General features: G+C 34.0%; 1 protein-coding gene across 2 annotated transcripts in view; it reads right to left on the bottom strand.

The window, feature by feature from the left end:
- LOC150095331 (nucleoside diphosphate kinase 6, mitochondrial-like) overlaps positions 1-16,071 on the bottom strand; it is a 43,891-nt gene that overhangs the window by 17,842 nt on the left and 9,978 nt on the right. For both annotated transcript variants that reach the window (XM_090410235.1, XM_090410236.1), the window contains exons 2-4: positions 14,409-14,511; positions 11,805-11,844; positions 6,152-6,235 (exon numbers count right to left, since the gene is read on the bottom strand). In XM_090410235.1, the coding sequence (XP_090266361.1) occupies positions 6,152-6,235; positions 11,805-11,844; positions 14,409-14,511 (227 nt within the window). The remainder of the gene's footprint in view (positions 1-6,151; positions 6,236-11,804; positions 11,845-14,408; positions 14,512-16,071) is intronic.

The following is a 16,071-nucleotide window of genomic DNA, read 5'->3' as shown; positions in this document are numbered from 1 at the left end:
ATCTCAATCATGGATCAATTCTTTACCTTATGTTCTAGAATCTGTCTGACAGAAGGGTATGGCTGGAGCTATATGAAGTTTTCTGCATACGCTGTTTGTCCTGTCGCATGGATGGCTATGCTCAGACAAACCCGCTATTTGACCATATTACCGCCGCTAAACAACTCCCGCTCGACTCCGTCACCTCAAAGCTACGACCCACCACAGGGAAAACTGCAGGGGGGAAGAAAACACCAAAACCTGAACTAGGAATGAAAAAGGCAAAAATACCACGAACTCTCATCACTAAGATGTTTATATGCTCCGTGTCTGTTCTCTCTAATACGTCACTGATTTGCAGATGCCACCTAATTCTCCTTGCGCACTGCACCTTCTCCTCTCATTGTGTGCCCGCGTAGGCAGACTGCACGTGCCTTCAGTTCATATAACAGCTGCCTGAGGTCATGTTTATAATCGGATTACAAAAGTTTACTCTAAACTCTGACCTTGTTACAATATCACCTTTACATTACTTTATTTCTTGTTAGTTATTTAAGGACCATTTACAAAATACTCACATAGAAAATTTATATGGACTATTATTACTATATATACAAGGATTTCTAACATCTATTTAGAAGTAATTCTCTTCAGGGAAATTTTGCATTTCAGTTAAATCCTGAATAAACTACCAAATTACAATTTTAGTGTTCATTCCAGATTTAACACAAAGAAGAGTAAAAATACTGTAGTAACAGAATGAAATCCTTTTTCTTCCCCACCAAAATATGTAGAACTACAAGGCTGGTGATTATGAGAAGCTCAGGAGACAGCTTGGAGCTGTAGCATTGAATGAAGACTTGGGTGGAAAGAAGATCAATGCTGCTTAAGTGATATTCAAAAACTATTTGGTAGGAGCAATGTCTAAATGTATTCCAAAGATCAAAAGGTCAAATAAAGCAAGTGTGAAATGGATGAATGAAGAGATTAAGCATGCAACACAGAGGGGAGAAAAAACACATCGAGGCAACATAAGGAGTGGTAATCAATTTCATGAGGAACACTAAAAACAGGCAAGAAAAGTGACTCAGTAAGGATAGCGAAAGTTCAATATGAGCAGCATTTACATAACGAGGGGGGGATCATTTTTGTGCTGAAAAGTTCTGATAAATATTAAAGCAACTGATATAACCAGAAGAAACATATCTTAAATCCTTTAACCCCCATATTTCATCAAATTGTAATAAATTTATTTTCTTTTAGAATATATAAGAAGACATGTCAGAGGTTCTGAAGAAATTTGAAGACAGAGGTGCAGGACATCAATTTTTCATGCTGCAAGTAAAGTCCACAATTGAGATTCATCGAACTTTGTGTGAGAAACTTTAGGGGACTGTACCCCAGCATATCCAGCAGTTGCAGATGGGTGGCCAAGTTTAAAACCTGGCATCCTCAGACAAGGTTCCCCAGTGATCACACCTGAAAACAATGCAGCGCATGTCATGATAATTGATATTAAGCAAATACCAGCAAAAAACATTGTAAAGACTATGTAGATATCCAGGAATTGAGTTGGATTAATTATCCACACACATCTGAACATTGCAAAAGCTCTCAGCAAATTTCAAACATTCCCCAAATGTTTGAAAGCCAACCAAAAGAGAACATGTGCTGTCATCTCAAGTGATTTGGGGTCATTTTGAGAAATCAGGTGCAAATGTTTTGGCTCTTATTGTGACTGTTAGTGAAACATGGCTTCACCACTATAACCCAGAGACAAAACAACAGTCAACAGAGTGGAGACACAAAAGGTTCTCCATGGCCAAAGGAGTTCCGAACCCAAAAGTCGGCAGGGAAGGTTCTTGCCATTGTCTTTTGGGATATAGAGTGTAATCCTTACCAAGTATCTCAAGAAAAGGTGAAAGAAAACTGAGCTACTGAAAGAAAAAATGCTGAGGAAACTAAGTAGAGGTGTGTTGCTTTTGCAGGATAATGCACCTCCTCATGAAAACCAACAGACAATACAGAACTTAGGCTTTCAATGTCTGCCTCACCCACCCTATTCACTAGACCTAGTCCCCATCTGACTATTTCCTATTCCCAAATTTAAAGAAACAAAATTTAAAACAGATGACAAGTCATATTTGCAGTTGAGGATGGATTTGTGTAACAAGGGAAAAACTTTTCCTACAGAATTACAGATGCAGCAGCATTGTAACAAGTGTATAACACTTTGTGGGGAACATGTAGAATAATGTGCAAGTTATATAGTTCTACCTCAATTCCTTCATGACGATCATCACAAAAAATCCTAGGGAGTTCTTTTGATATGTTGCCAGCAAAAATAAGAATGATTACGATAAGATGCCAATGATTAGACAAAATTATAAGGACAACTGCTATGGAGGATGCAGTTGAGATATTTAACAAGCAGTTCATAAAAGTCTTTCATCCTTGTGAATGTGACATCATGGAGTTTAAGAGCAGTGGCTGAGGAGAGACTGAGTGAGTGAGGAAGAGGTACATGGTGGAATTAAGCAAACTCGATATTAATAAGGCAATGGGATTTGACAATTGCCATGTATTTTGAAGGAATGTGCAAGGGAGTTGACATCTGCCTTGATGTAATTAACATGAGTCTTACACTGGACCAAGTTCCAAAACAGTGGAAGGAAGGCAAGATTGTACTCTTCATAAAGGAGGTGACAATTCAAGCTTCCAAAGTATAGGCCAATCTGTGCATGTCAGTTGTGGTTAAAGTGTTGGAAAGACTAGTGAGAATATGGATTGGGTTGACAACAATGCTATTATCTTTGATGGACAGCATGGATTTGCTTAACACTTATTACAATAATTTGACAGCAGCATTGGAAATGGACACAGTAGTATACTTGGACTTTGCAAAAACGTTTGACAGATTATTGCATAAGTTAATAGTCAACTTAGAGAGGATAGGCTTGGATATATCCCGAAATATTTATCAATATCCCAAAAGAGGAAAGTCACTAGTGGCATGCATCAGGGGTCTGTGTTAGGACCATTGCTGTTTAACCTGTATGTTAATGATATTGGGAAAAATCTGAATGGGGATATACAGTTTTCTGTAGATGATGCAAAGTTGGGACAAATTATGAGGAGTAGAGCAGATATTGTGGCCTTACAAGAAGACTCGAAGAGACTGAGTGAATGGGCATGGGTAGTGGGGATGCCAGTTCAATGTTGCAAAATGCAAGTTTTAAAATTTGGAAAACAAAGATGGATGCAGAATTTACTCTTGGTGGGAATATGTTGTAAATGTGGAGGAAATAACAGATCCTGGAGTGATAGTGGATAACGATCTGAAATTTAGGGGTCACATTCGCAAAATTGTGAGGACAACACAAAAGAATTCTGGGAATGATGTGGAGGAGACCGACTTGTAGAAGCAAGGATATTCTTGTTCCATTGTATAAGGCTTTGATTAGGCCACACATGAACTACTGTGCACAGATTTGGTCACCTGGTTTCAAAAGGACAAAGATGTTGGAAAGGGTCCAGAGGTGACTAAGGTAGTTTCTGATCTCTGGAATGTAAAACATGAGAAAAGTTTGAGAAGATGCAATTTAGAGTCTAGTGGATAGGAGGAAGAGGGGTGATATGATAGACCTACAAGTTAGTAAGGGGTTGTTATAGGATCAATATTGAAGAGGTTTTACAGAAAACAGAGGGAGATCAGGGGATAACCAGAGGTCATCCTTGGAAGCTGTATAAGGAGGTTGTGAGCAAGGGAGTGAGAAGCAGGTTTTTTCATGCAGAGTTGTGAATGACTGAAATGCCTTGCCTGAGAGTGTGGTGTCTGCAGTGAATTTGAATGTGTTTAAGGCACGGTATGATGAGCTGTGTGTATGACAAAAGGGACCTCCTAGATGAGTGAGTCCATGGGGGTCTTGGGATAATAATAATACATATCTATGTATTCTACATCTCCGAATCAAAAAATTAGAATAATCAAAGAAAATGTGAATTGTTTGCAATTCTAATTTATTTCATAGAAAATAATTATTACCAAATATGAATTAGCATCATCTAAATCTGTGTACTTTGTAGATCATGTAAACACATAAAAATGTAATAAATTATAAGAAAACTTATTTGAAAACATTCACAAAATTAGAATTTTTAATGTTCAAAATATTATTCAAAATATTCTAAATTTCTTCCAATTTGGTTTTGAGAAGAGCATAGAAATAGCATATATTTCAGTAGCTGCAGGATTGACTTGTGTGTGAGGAATCATTTGCAACTGGATTTTGGTTAATCCACAGGTCAATCATTTGGTGAACTTAGTAAATGTGAAACTAAACTTGTAGTTCCACATATACTCTTTTCTCACAGAGGTCCTCACATTGCTGGCAACCACCTGGGTAATTACTTCATGGTCACTCTCACCAACTTCAGGGTAATTTGACACCTCATTTATAATTACATTCTGTGATGAGATGATTAAATGCAAGACCCTCAATTACATACTGTGAAGTAGTTGTCCCTCAAAAATTCAAGAAACTCATTTTCTTTACATCTGCCTCAAAACCACTGGCACTGTTTTTCTCTTGCATCTCAACTTTGTATGGACATAACTCCTTCTCTATCATCAATAGCACTCACCCTCCCTTTTTACCCTCATGAAATACCTCATACCCTTCCATCTCTATTCCTGTCAGGATGTCATCCTCATCCAACCATGTCTCACTTATTCCAACAATTTTTGGGTTAACAGACTCAATGCAACCATTTCATTTGCCTTGTTTGTTACACTTCTAGCATTTGTATATAAGCACAGCAGCTTATTCCTGGATCTATAGCTAGTTCCAATGACACCACTTATTGGATGCGACTTCTCCATGCTTAACTCGAGCCATTTCTTTTTCTCCTTATATTCATCTTAGAACCTTCAAATCCAACTGTTTTCCCTTGATCCCATTCCCTTCCCTTTTTGTTTACACATGCATTCACATCCTCTTGGAGCATCTACCTTTCTCATGCTGTGTTCCTCTGTCCACCCTGAGCCTCCCTGTCTGTCTTGCACATTCTCTTGTGCATGTTCTCTCATTCTCTATACTCACGCCACTCACCTCTTCAATCTGTCTTACTCCCCCATTCTTCCACATTGCTTCCCACTGGATCAGATTCATTTTCTGCACTCACTTCTCTACCTTCCAGTAGCGGTCTCCAAGCAACTCGCGTCAAAACCACTTAAATGCAGTCTATCGCTCTTATATAGTTCGCTTCATCCTTCAAACTCATTCCACATGAACAAACTGCACTCCTTTCTCCTCACACATTTCCACTAACATATTCATAATTCTTGCTCTCTGTCTCATCTCACCTAGGCAAAACGCTTACTACCTTTCCTATTGCACTACTTTTATCTGTCTCAACAACCTCCTAATATCCAATCTGACACGTTCTTTGTTTGCAGTCAAGTCATTTGTACCTATTACAACTACCAATACAATTACAACTTACTTTTGCTCGCTTACTTCTCATATCTAATACCTGAATCATTCTACCTCCAGTAAAACATACTTTGTGCATCCTCTCATCCAGCACACCTTTTTTAAGAGGAAAATCCTACCTAATGTCAGTTGAAACTCCTAGAAAATGTTCACTGTTTTTTCAATCCAAGGAGCATAGACATTTTTCCAAATCTGCAGAAGAAAATTTTTCCATATTTAATTTGCCATCTTCACTAAAATAAAATTGTGCTTAAGTAGCTGAAATATTACTTGTTCTGCAGAATCTATATAATTTTCAATTTCAGCCTACATAACAAATTTGCTTAAAGAATTTTAAAAGAAAACCAAAGTAAAATCATCTTTCAAGAAACTAATTTTCTCAATCAGATATTCATTTGATGATGGAATCAATGTTTCAGTATTAATGAAAGCTCTTGAACTCAATCTGCCAATGGCAAATCTTTAACATGCAAGTAAAAGGTTCTATAGGAGAAAAAAAATTTAACACAAAAAAGTTTAACTTAATCCTACTTTTCCTCAATGTCTGTGCCCTTTGGATTTGCCCCATGCGTTCAGAAAAAAAGCAATTGAAAGGCAACCCATGAACAGTAAAGTCCTATGTATTGAAATTTCATTTAGAATATCACTGATTAATTTACTGAAAAACTATACTTTACTTGAATACTTGAGTTGGTCCCATCAATTTTCTCCAATGCTGAATACCATTCTCTCTAGCCAGGATATGAACAGAACTGAGCCCACTGCAAAGAAATAAATGACATAAAATATCTAGAATTATGTACATTATAGAGTACAGACTGGCCTCAATTAACATGATTAATTTGTCCCACTAGTGCATTATGCACTTGAAGGTCACAGATAACTAAGTTATCTATGATCTTCAGGAATGTCCATAAAGAATTTAAAAATATCTGTTAAATAAACCTTTTAACTGTATACCATGTAAAAGATAATGAAAATACACTAATTATAGAATTAAATGTTTATTGCCTAAAATACACAATGAACAAACTATTTGTTACGGAAATATTTGAACAGAGTTGTTTGAATGTTGGCTTTTTTTCCCCATCATACAGCAGGCAGATGCCATGTTGTAAGCTTAGAAGTCAATTCACATGATTATTAGCAAGAGATAAATAGCATGACTGCTTCCAGTGGTTGATGGAACACACTGAGACATGCAGTGAAAAATGCTTGTTTATTGTCCACTCATCACATAAGCTTAAGACAAATGATTAAAATCTTTTTAAAATATCTGATATAAAAATAAATAAAAATGTTAACTGGAAATTTACATTGTCTTGTCAGATGTCATCTCCTTCCAGGAAGTTGACTACCATGAGCTTCCACCATGTATGGCTTTATGCTTCTCTTTTATATTCTTCATACAACAACAACAACAAAAAAAAAAAAAAAAAAAAAAAAAAAAAAAAAAAAAAAAAAGGTCCAGTCCTTAATATTTCCCATCCAATCTGTTCTTCGTCTTCCTCTTCTTTTTCCTTGTATCATTCCTTCTAGAAGTGTTTTTTGTAAAGATTCATGCCTTAGTATGTGACCAAGGTAGGTGGTTTTTCTTTTCTTAAAAAACAGTTTTCAACAGAGTCCTATCTTCTCCAATCATCTCTAATATTTCTAAATTAGTTTTTTTTTGGCAATCCATGGGCCTAAGAATTCTTCTGAGGATCCACATCTTTGAGATGTGGATGCTAAAGAAGGTTGATCTGGCAATTTCTATTCTTCTTAACATTTCCTTATCACACTTTCCATTCTCTGTAATTAGTTGACCCAAATATATATAACTACTTGATCTAAAGTATTTCATCTGATCTTAATATTTATATCGGTTATTTTCCCTTTTTCTCTTGTTACCAGCATGGTTTTGGTTTTTCTGAAGTTGAAATTAAGTCTATATTTTTCACTTAGTTTCAGTGTCTCTTCTAGTAGGTTTTGAAGATTTTTTATTTTCAGCTAGCAGTACTGTATCGTCTGCATATCTTAAGTTGCCTCCTATGCTGACTCCTTTAAATTCTTCTAATTGCTGGAAGATATTTTCAGTATAGCAGTTAAACAATATAGGACAAAGAAAACAGCTTTGTCTGATACCCATCTTTACTGGGAATTCTTCCAAGGTTTCTCCTGATATTTTTATTGAGACAGTCTGCTCCCAATATAGATTTATCAGTAATCTGGTATCTTTATCATCTACTCCTAAATTTCTAATGCATTTGATTAGTTGTTCATGTTGTATATTGTCAAAGGCCTTTGTGTAGTTAATAAAACATAACTAGACTTCTTTCTGCTTCTCCAGATATCTTTCTATAATAGTTATAATGTTGACGAGTTCTTCTCTAGTTCCTATATTTTCCTGAATACCAGATTGTTTTACTGATTTCCAATTTGATTTTATGTTTATTTCTTTCTAGGATATATAACACAACTTTTGCTATCTGACTGATCAGACCGATTGTTCTGTATTCTTCACATTTGATTGTCTTCGATTTTTTAGGTATTGGTAGGAATGTCAAGTGCTTAAAATCTTTTGTTCCACATGTCAGTCAGTGATCTTATAGCCTTATCATCTAAAGCCTTTAGATATTCTGCCATAATTCCATCCATTCCTGGTTTGTTTCCTAATGGCATTTGTTACTTCCCAGGTAAGAATAGTAGGCCCCTCCAAATCTTCTTGCATTGGCTTATCTATTCTATCATGATTGTAGAGTTCCTTTGAATACTCTACTCATCTATCCCTTATTTTGTCTTTCTCCATTAGGATGTTTCCACTGGTATCTTCACTGCAATGAGAGCCTACCCTTTTGCAAGATTTGCTAGTTAGCTCCCTAACTTTTTCATGAAGTTCTCTGGTTTTGTGCTATTTGTCAAAAAAGTTCAATTTCCTTGCATTTGTTGTTGAGCCATGGTTCCTCTGAAATCCTACATTCTTTCCTGGTCTCCTTACTTAAGTTCTTGTATTCAGGACGATTTTTGTGTTTCTTTCTTTCCTCCATCATTTTCAGTATCTTGTCATTCATCCAGGGTTTACTTATCTTCTTCTCAAATTTGGGAATTGTTTGTTTTACTGCCTTTTTTTATGCCCTCTTTAGATTTCTGTTATCTATCCTCAATCTCATCTTTAGGATAAGGATACTTGGTAAAATCAGGAACGTTAACAGCAGTGGACTGTGTCAGTTGCTTTAAAAATTTATCTTTTATTTCTTGATTTTTAAGGGAGCCAAGATCATTTTTTTATGCTTATAGGTTTCATTGTTTTCTTTAATTTTATTGCTGCTTTAATGACCACAGGTTGTGGTCTGATCCAATATCAGCCCCTAGGTATGTTTTGGCTTATAAGATGTTATTCCAGAATATTTTTTTTAATCATTATATAGCCAATCTGGTTCCCACAGCTGTCTCCAGGACTTTTCCATGTGTAAAGTCTTCCAGGAGGGTGGCTAAATAACGTATTTGTTATTACAGATTGTTTTCTTCACAGAACTGTATGATTCTTTCTCCTCTTTGATTTCTATGTCCCAGGCCCTGGTTTCCCATGCCATGTAGGAAGAGATCTTTTCTGAACCTACTTTAGCATTTAGATCTCCCATAACGATAGTTATGTCATCTGATTTAGCATTGTTAAGTGCATTTTGAATTCCTTCATAGAAACATTCTACATCATCTGGGTAATCGAAAGCAGGTGCATATATTTGGACAATAAAATATTAAAAGGTTGAGCTGCAATTTTTAATGCAATCATCCTGTCACTTATGGGCCAAAATCCAAGTAAAGATTGCACAATCTTATTTTTTTAGTACAAATGCTACTCCATTCCTATGACTGTCTCCATATGAGTACATAATTGAATTGCTCTGTTTATTTTCCCACTATTAGTCCATTTGACTTCACTGATACCAGCAATGTGAATTTTCATTAGATAAAGCAAAAAAGTGGTACAATTTTTTTTTTCAATTTCTGATAAATGAACAACACATTAATTGAAGTCTCATTAAGTCAGGCATGGCCATCCTTATGAAATATCAGAAAGAAAAAATAAATAAGAAATTTTATAATTAATCCAAACAGTATCATAAAGATAAAATATATTTTAACCATGTTCTTTCAAAAGGTTCAAAGTTATTTCAATTTTAATGGGCATTTTGTATCCATGTATTTGTTGACATATATAAACACCTCAAGGCTGACAGAATACTTAATGCTTTTTATTCCAAGGAGTTAATTGGCAGAGCAATTGGCAATGAAGTTTTGTAATCACTAGACATTAATTGATGCAATATTCTGCACTCTTCTAGATCTTGTCCCTCCAATAAAATGAGATTAAGTTAGTCATGAAAATGGATATGAATCCTAATAGATTCTAAACCATTAAAGACAATGAAGAGAAAAATCTTATTCAATTCAAATGTTAATATTAGACTAATTATATGCTCAGTGGGCCTACCATTACATAATTGTGTAAAATGTTATGGTGCTCATCTCTATAGTTCATAATGTACTTTATATTATACAACATCACCACAGAGCCTGAGAATGCTCAGGAGGCTGATTTTCACTACACAACACTACAGCCATCAACAAATGCACAATCCGTCTTACCACCCACTACACAGCATTTGTTAACTGTATTCTCCTGATATGCATGTTCACAGGAAGAAAACCCTGCTGCCTCTGTAGAGCTCAGCTAACCTCACCTTCAAGCAAAACAGTTAATGTAAAGATTCTTATTTCAAGAATCAAACTTAGCTCTTCTCTAATTGAAAGTTGATAGTCGTATCATTCTTTCAACTGCACTATGGAGGCACTTAATACAATATTCCAGTACAGTTCTTTATTGCATACAGATTAAATTGCATTTATGATTATATGTTTGAGTTGTTGACAGTAGTTTTAATAACATGACTCAAATGTGAGCAATTTGGGGTTAGTTTTCTAAAGTTTCTCTTAAAAACTTTAAAGTACCTAGAATAATTTTTAAAGTAACTGAGTATTATTGCAGCTAATGATTTCACATCACTTGCCTTATTATCCCATCATGCAAAGCACATATCCTTACGGACATGTATAATGCTATGCATTATGGGAAGGGTCACTACCCAGACTGGTTTCAACCGTTATTGAGGTCTCATCAGTGGGAGACAGACCCAGAAGTGATACCAAAGTTCAACTTGTGCATTACTTCAACCATGGTATCACTTCTGGATCATAATTTCTTGGCATCTTTAATTTATGAGTATTAATGTAGTTTGCCAACCATAGACTTGGGTCTCCTGATGAAAAGGTAAAATAACAATTCTTGCAGATCAGATCAGTTTTGAAAGCTCTCTATCCATGGTCTTTTTAGTTTGACTACATTACTTTAGAGAATATCTCCTCGATAATGTTCACTGTTGAGATATATGTGATTTAATATTTGTTACCTCCATGGAACCTGAAGACCAATTAAAAGGAAGCCATTTCATCTGCCAACCATACTGTATATTGATTACTGTATATTCTGTATATTCTCAGACCAGTTTGGCTTTTGTAAGAAGAAACAGGAAGGAAACCATTCTTCCTCCACATAAGAATGGCTAACCCTGCATCAACCGAAAAACCTAGTATTATTATTAGGTGACATCTCCAGGGAGTCCAAGGATTCATTGCAAGAAGGCCTTATACTCTACTTCACTTATTACATCTAACCCTTTCCACTACTACTTAATATGGTCTTTACATTGTCATGAAGTTAAAACTTCATGGCTTTTCAAACCAAATGACATGTGCCATGATGTAAGTCTTAAAAGTATATTTACTAGGAGTAAACTTTAATAATCATTAATACTAATATAAGCACTACAAGTGAAATTTTTGCATCCTAACAAATCAGTCAATATTGAAGAGGATAATGATTTTCTGCAGATCCTTTTGAAAAGCAAGCAGAGCATACATAGGAAACATATTCTAGGAGTGATAGCACATAAAGATGGTCTTAGTGTATAACTTGACTGCAAATATACACATTCTTCTAGTTGATGTCAATATAGATAATATCTAGCAAAATCACCACAAAGAATAAAATTGAACTTTATGTGGTGATTACACCATAATTCAAATGACTACAGAATAACTTAAGCAAAGAAGCATTTCCAATGAAATATAAAACCAAGTATATGGCAAAGCAGCAAATATATATATACTTTAAATATAGGCTAACATTTCGGGAAATTAAAATATTCAGATATCAATTTCATTTTTACACTTATCAAGTAACTTATCAAATGTCATAATAAAAAAAAATAATAATAAAAATTTACTTACCTACACATAAAGGAAACCAGCCTTTCATAGAAGAATTTACCTATTAAAAATTCAATAGTTCCATATATAATAAAGCACTAAAACACATTATATTGAATTTAAATAAATAAAAAGTACAGTTAAAATCAAAACTACAGATAAATGAAATATTTTGTATATAAAAAGTAGCATCTTAATTTCCATGAAAATATTTACATGTCAAGGCAGTGCTCATTAGAAAGGAATATAGGTAGTGAAACAATATTGAGAGCACAATTCCATATAAAATAATAAATTAGAAATAAAAATTAGCAGTAGATAAATATCTTTGCAATGAAATATATATTGCAAATACTGAAATTTTAACAAACATGATTAAGAACAAACAAGAAAATAAAGACATGGCTCTTATTAAATCTTTGCATGGACACTGGCGAGAAAATTCTGTAGATTTATATGCTAATCAAAGTCTGCAGAAAGTTCATTCCAAGTCCTTAATATTCTGGCTATCCAAGATGTAAGTATTGTAAATCCATGAACTAGTATAGCAAAATATCAAAGGAGATTAGTAATGAGACATTTAGAAGAATCTGGATTACGAGTTCAGTATGACTGATCATCATCTGGTGTATACATGGGATATACTCAAGGGGGTGAACCAAATTATGCTATGTACTTGCAGTTGACAATAACCAATCTCATGTAATGAACATATACTACAAATTAAATGAAGCACATTTTGACATTCAGATACTTCACAGGTCCTACTCACTCTGAAAACAAAACTAAATTAGTGTAATAACTGCCATTAGTCCACATTTGCAGCATACCATATATATAGCTAATAAGATTGGAAAGTCTGAATGATGAAAATTGATAATGAATTTAAGATTGTATCCTGCTGATCATATCTCAAGCTGAATTCTCCTGCCAATTATTCAATTCTGTCTATCATTCAATAGTAGTTTCCCTTGATGAAAACTTATTTCATACATGGGATTGATTAATCACATGCACTTTTTGACTTTTTGTTTTGATTTGTTCATTTGACTTTTTGCCTCCTTTCCATTCCTTCCAGGTAAAATTAAAAAACAAAGAAGGATAACTTGTAGAATTGAGCTCCATGGCCAAAGATTTGCTTAGTTTCCAATGTTCCTCCATTTGAGAAACATGGGCCATTCCCTGTTCCCCCCCCCCCTCCCCACCAACATGAGATCAAAATAGCCTAACTAAGTTGAAAGCTCATCAACAAAAATTCACATTTAGTATCATTTTCTGATGGCAGCAACTCAACTTTTGCAAGTATACTCCACAGTCTAACTGAAAAAATTTAAGAAAGCTTCCATATCATAATAAGTTCAGGTTGGAAAAAAATTATTCCAACTTTAAAATATACATCCTGTAAACCATTTCAGGATACATATCAGGAATTTGATTACAATTATATAACTGATATCCAGTAGCGGATTATCCAATAGGCACACTAGGCATCTATTGGGTAACATGCCTCTAAAATTTTAGTGAACTTTTATATTTATTATTTATTTGCGCCTAGGGCCTCAAAGGAAAGTAATCCACTACTGCTGATATCTAAAAATCTGTTCTTGAAACTAAGCTTTCCATAACAGTGATTTCTTGGTCATAACAGAAATGTTTGCTAACTGAATAGTTCAAGTGTTGTTTAAGTCCATCCACTGGTAAATAAACAGAGGTTCTAATTATTTGTACAGCCTTCAAATAATAGAAGGTTGTGCATCTATAATTGAAAACTAATTTCATGCATATCTTCTATTAGATAATTATTTTTCTTTCTCAGCAAATATCTTTTCCTTAAATTTGCTAACTCTGCCAACAAAAAAATACAATATCATTACAATTCGGAGTTGCGGATTTTAAAATGATGGCATCATTTCAACTATATGTTCACATGATCCTCAAAGTAATTGATACATCAGCAGTGCCAAATCCTGGCTTGCAAGCTAGGATTCATCACTTTAAACCTTATTCAGCCTTTTGACCTTCAGAATACACTCTCACATTGATGCTGTTATTACATATTTCTTTGTCAGTTCCCAAGAAGCATTTATTTCCTTAACACTTAACTCCTCATTCCATGCTATAGCTACAAGCCGTCTCCTAGCTTGTCATAATCACCAGTCTTGTACTTCCACATATATCCTTTCCTCACAAGTCTTCATATGGCTATCCACAACTCGTGTGATCACTTCATTATTACTGTCACCAACTGGAGGGAAGTACGAAACTCCACTCATAATTACAACTTCTGATGAAATGATCTTATCTAAAACACTCAATCCTAATGTGACCTCCTTTACATACTGCCTGAGATAGTTGTATTGAGAACTTCATTTTCCTGATTATTCCCAAATGCTATCCCCCTTCATTCCAATTTATACTGCAATTTATTTGCAGTAAAAAAAATAATAATAAAACTGAATGGAAAGTATACCATGCATTAAGTTACAACTGATCCACATATCTAAGTGTGGAGGGAAAATCATATCAGAAGCAAAGGAGAAGTTACATACCAAGAGAACAAAACACAAATATAAAAATTACCATATATAAAAAATATATTTAATGGCATCACACTACTTTACTTACCTTTGTGTTCTTCATAAAATTTCTCTGACTCCTCTCTTGTCATTCGAGTAATTTTTGTATTTACAAACAAGAAACTGTTGTCTAACATAATTTCTCTGAGACGCTGTAAATGAAAATTAAGTAAGAATTATCAAGTAAAATAAAAATACATTTATTAAAAGTAAAATATTTGCTTTTAAACAATATCTTCATCTTCCCTTTCACATGTCAGGTTTAATGATCTGTTAGAGACATGCTATTATTGACTATTATGCCCTACATGGCATTATGTACTATAGGTTCTTCCTCTTATATGTATGAAATAACAAAAAAATAATAACCTAATTAAAGTTATGATAGGGAATGTAATTTTTTAGTTTGTTATGCAAGTCAATTAGATGTACCATCTGGTCTGTATATCTTGCAGGAGGAAAAATCCTGCCACCTCATCATGAACAGTTAACTCACCTTCAGCTGAAAGCCCTTATATTAAAGTTCAATATCCTAGATGGAATTTTAACCAAAATAATTATAATTTTATATAATTATTTAAAAGTATATAATATACTTTTAAATAATTAAAAGTATATCATATTAATTTTTAAAGCTTAGCAGTAAACAAGCCCATGCATTATATGATTTCATTAAGTTTTTATTATTAATATGGTATCTTCAGAGTGACTATAAAAGACCTACTCTAGTTCAAATGTTTTTACTCTACTTGCCTATAAAAATTCATTTCACTGTAAAAACCAGTGCTTTTTTTTTTCTGGGACATTATGTTAGCAAACTGTCACCTTTTCTAACAGTGACATATGAATAGGCTATATTTAGAAATTTGTAATATTCAGTAAGTTTTTAATGTTTATCTAAATGCAAATAAGATTAGTTATTTAATGAAAATTTACATTTTTCACTGTCTATTGTTGCGATATTTGAAATATAAATCTTGATATTTGATATAAAGATATTAAAAAATTCTATACATTTATTTTTACTTATACAATAAATTTATGCTTAAATTGTGTTATATACTTAATTTGCAGTCTTAATCCAGAAAGATTAATCACACTATGAAGTAAAAACATCAGTAAATAAATTACTTTTCATGTCCCCTTAAATTTTAATTTTTTCCTACTAGCAAAAAACAAATGGGTGCTGACATTGTTTTACAAAAAAACTATTCCCCTATCATGCTTTCTCCTACATGTATTAAATATTTTACCATACCAATCGTACAAAATCCAATGCCACTGCATTTTAGTAATTAGGTGTAAAAGAAAATCCATACACCTTTTATCTACATAATATTTCTCTGCACTGACATCTTACTTAATCCCTAAGTTCCAAAATATTCTTTGAAATCCAGCTCTGCACAAAATCTAAACAGACAGATCAAAAACCTTATACAAAAGAATAACCAATCCCTACTAATCTTTTTCAACATTTTATCATCCTAATAACTTTCCAGCACTGAAAGACAGCATAACACAGCACGTGCGAAGCATCAGTCCCGACATTTGCATTCTGCTGCTGAACACACTGTGCAAAAGATGTAATTAGTAACATACTGGGAAGGGCAGTACATTGAATAGTGCAGCCCATGAAATGAAAGTGAATAAAAATGTTATGTATACTTGTGTCACTTTCCTCCTCCTTACACACAAAGAAAACTTGCATCTAC

The sequence above is a fragment of the Typopeltis vanoorti genome, chromosome 20, assembly GCF_054136105.1.
Source record: "Typopeltis vanoorti isolate ZY-2024b chromosome 20, IOZ_Tvanoo_1.0, whole genome shotgun sequence".
In the NCBI taxonomy this organism is placed as follows: domain Eukaryota; kingdom Metazoa; phylum Arthropoda; class Arachnida; order Uropygi; family Thelyphonidae; genus Typopeltis; species Typopeltis vanoorti.
This window is presented reverse-complemented; position numbering and strand designations above follow the sequence as displayed.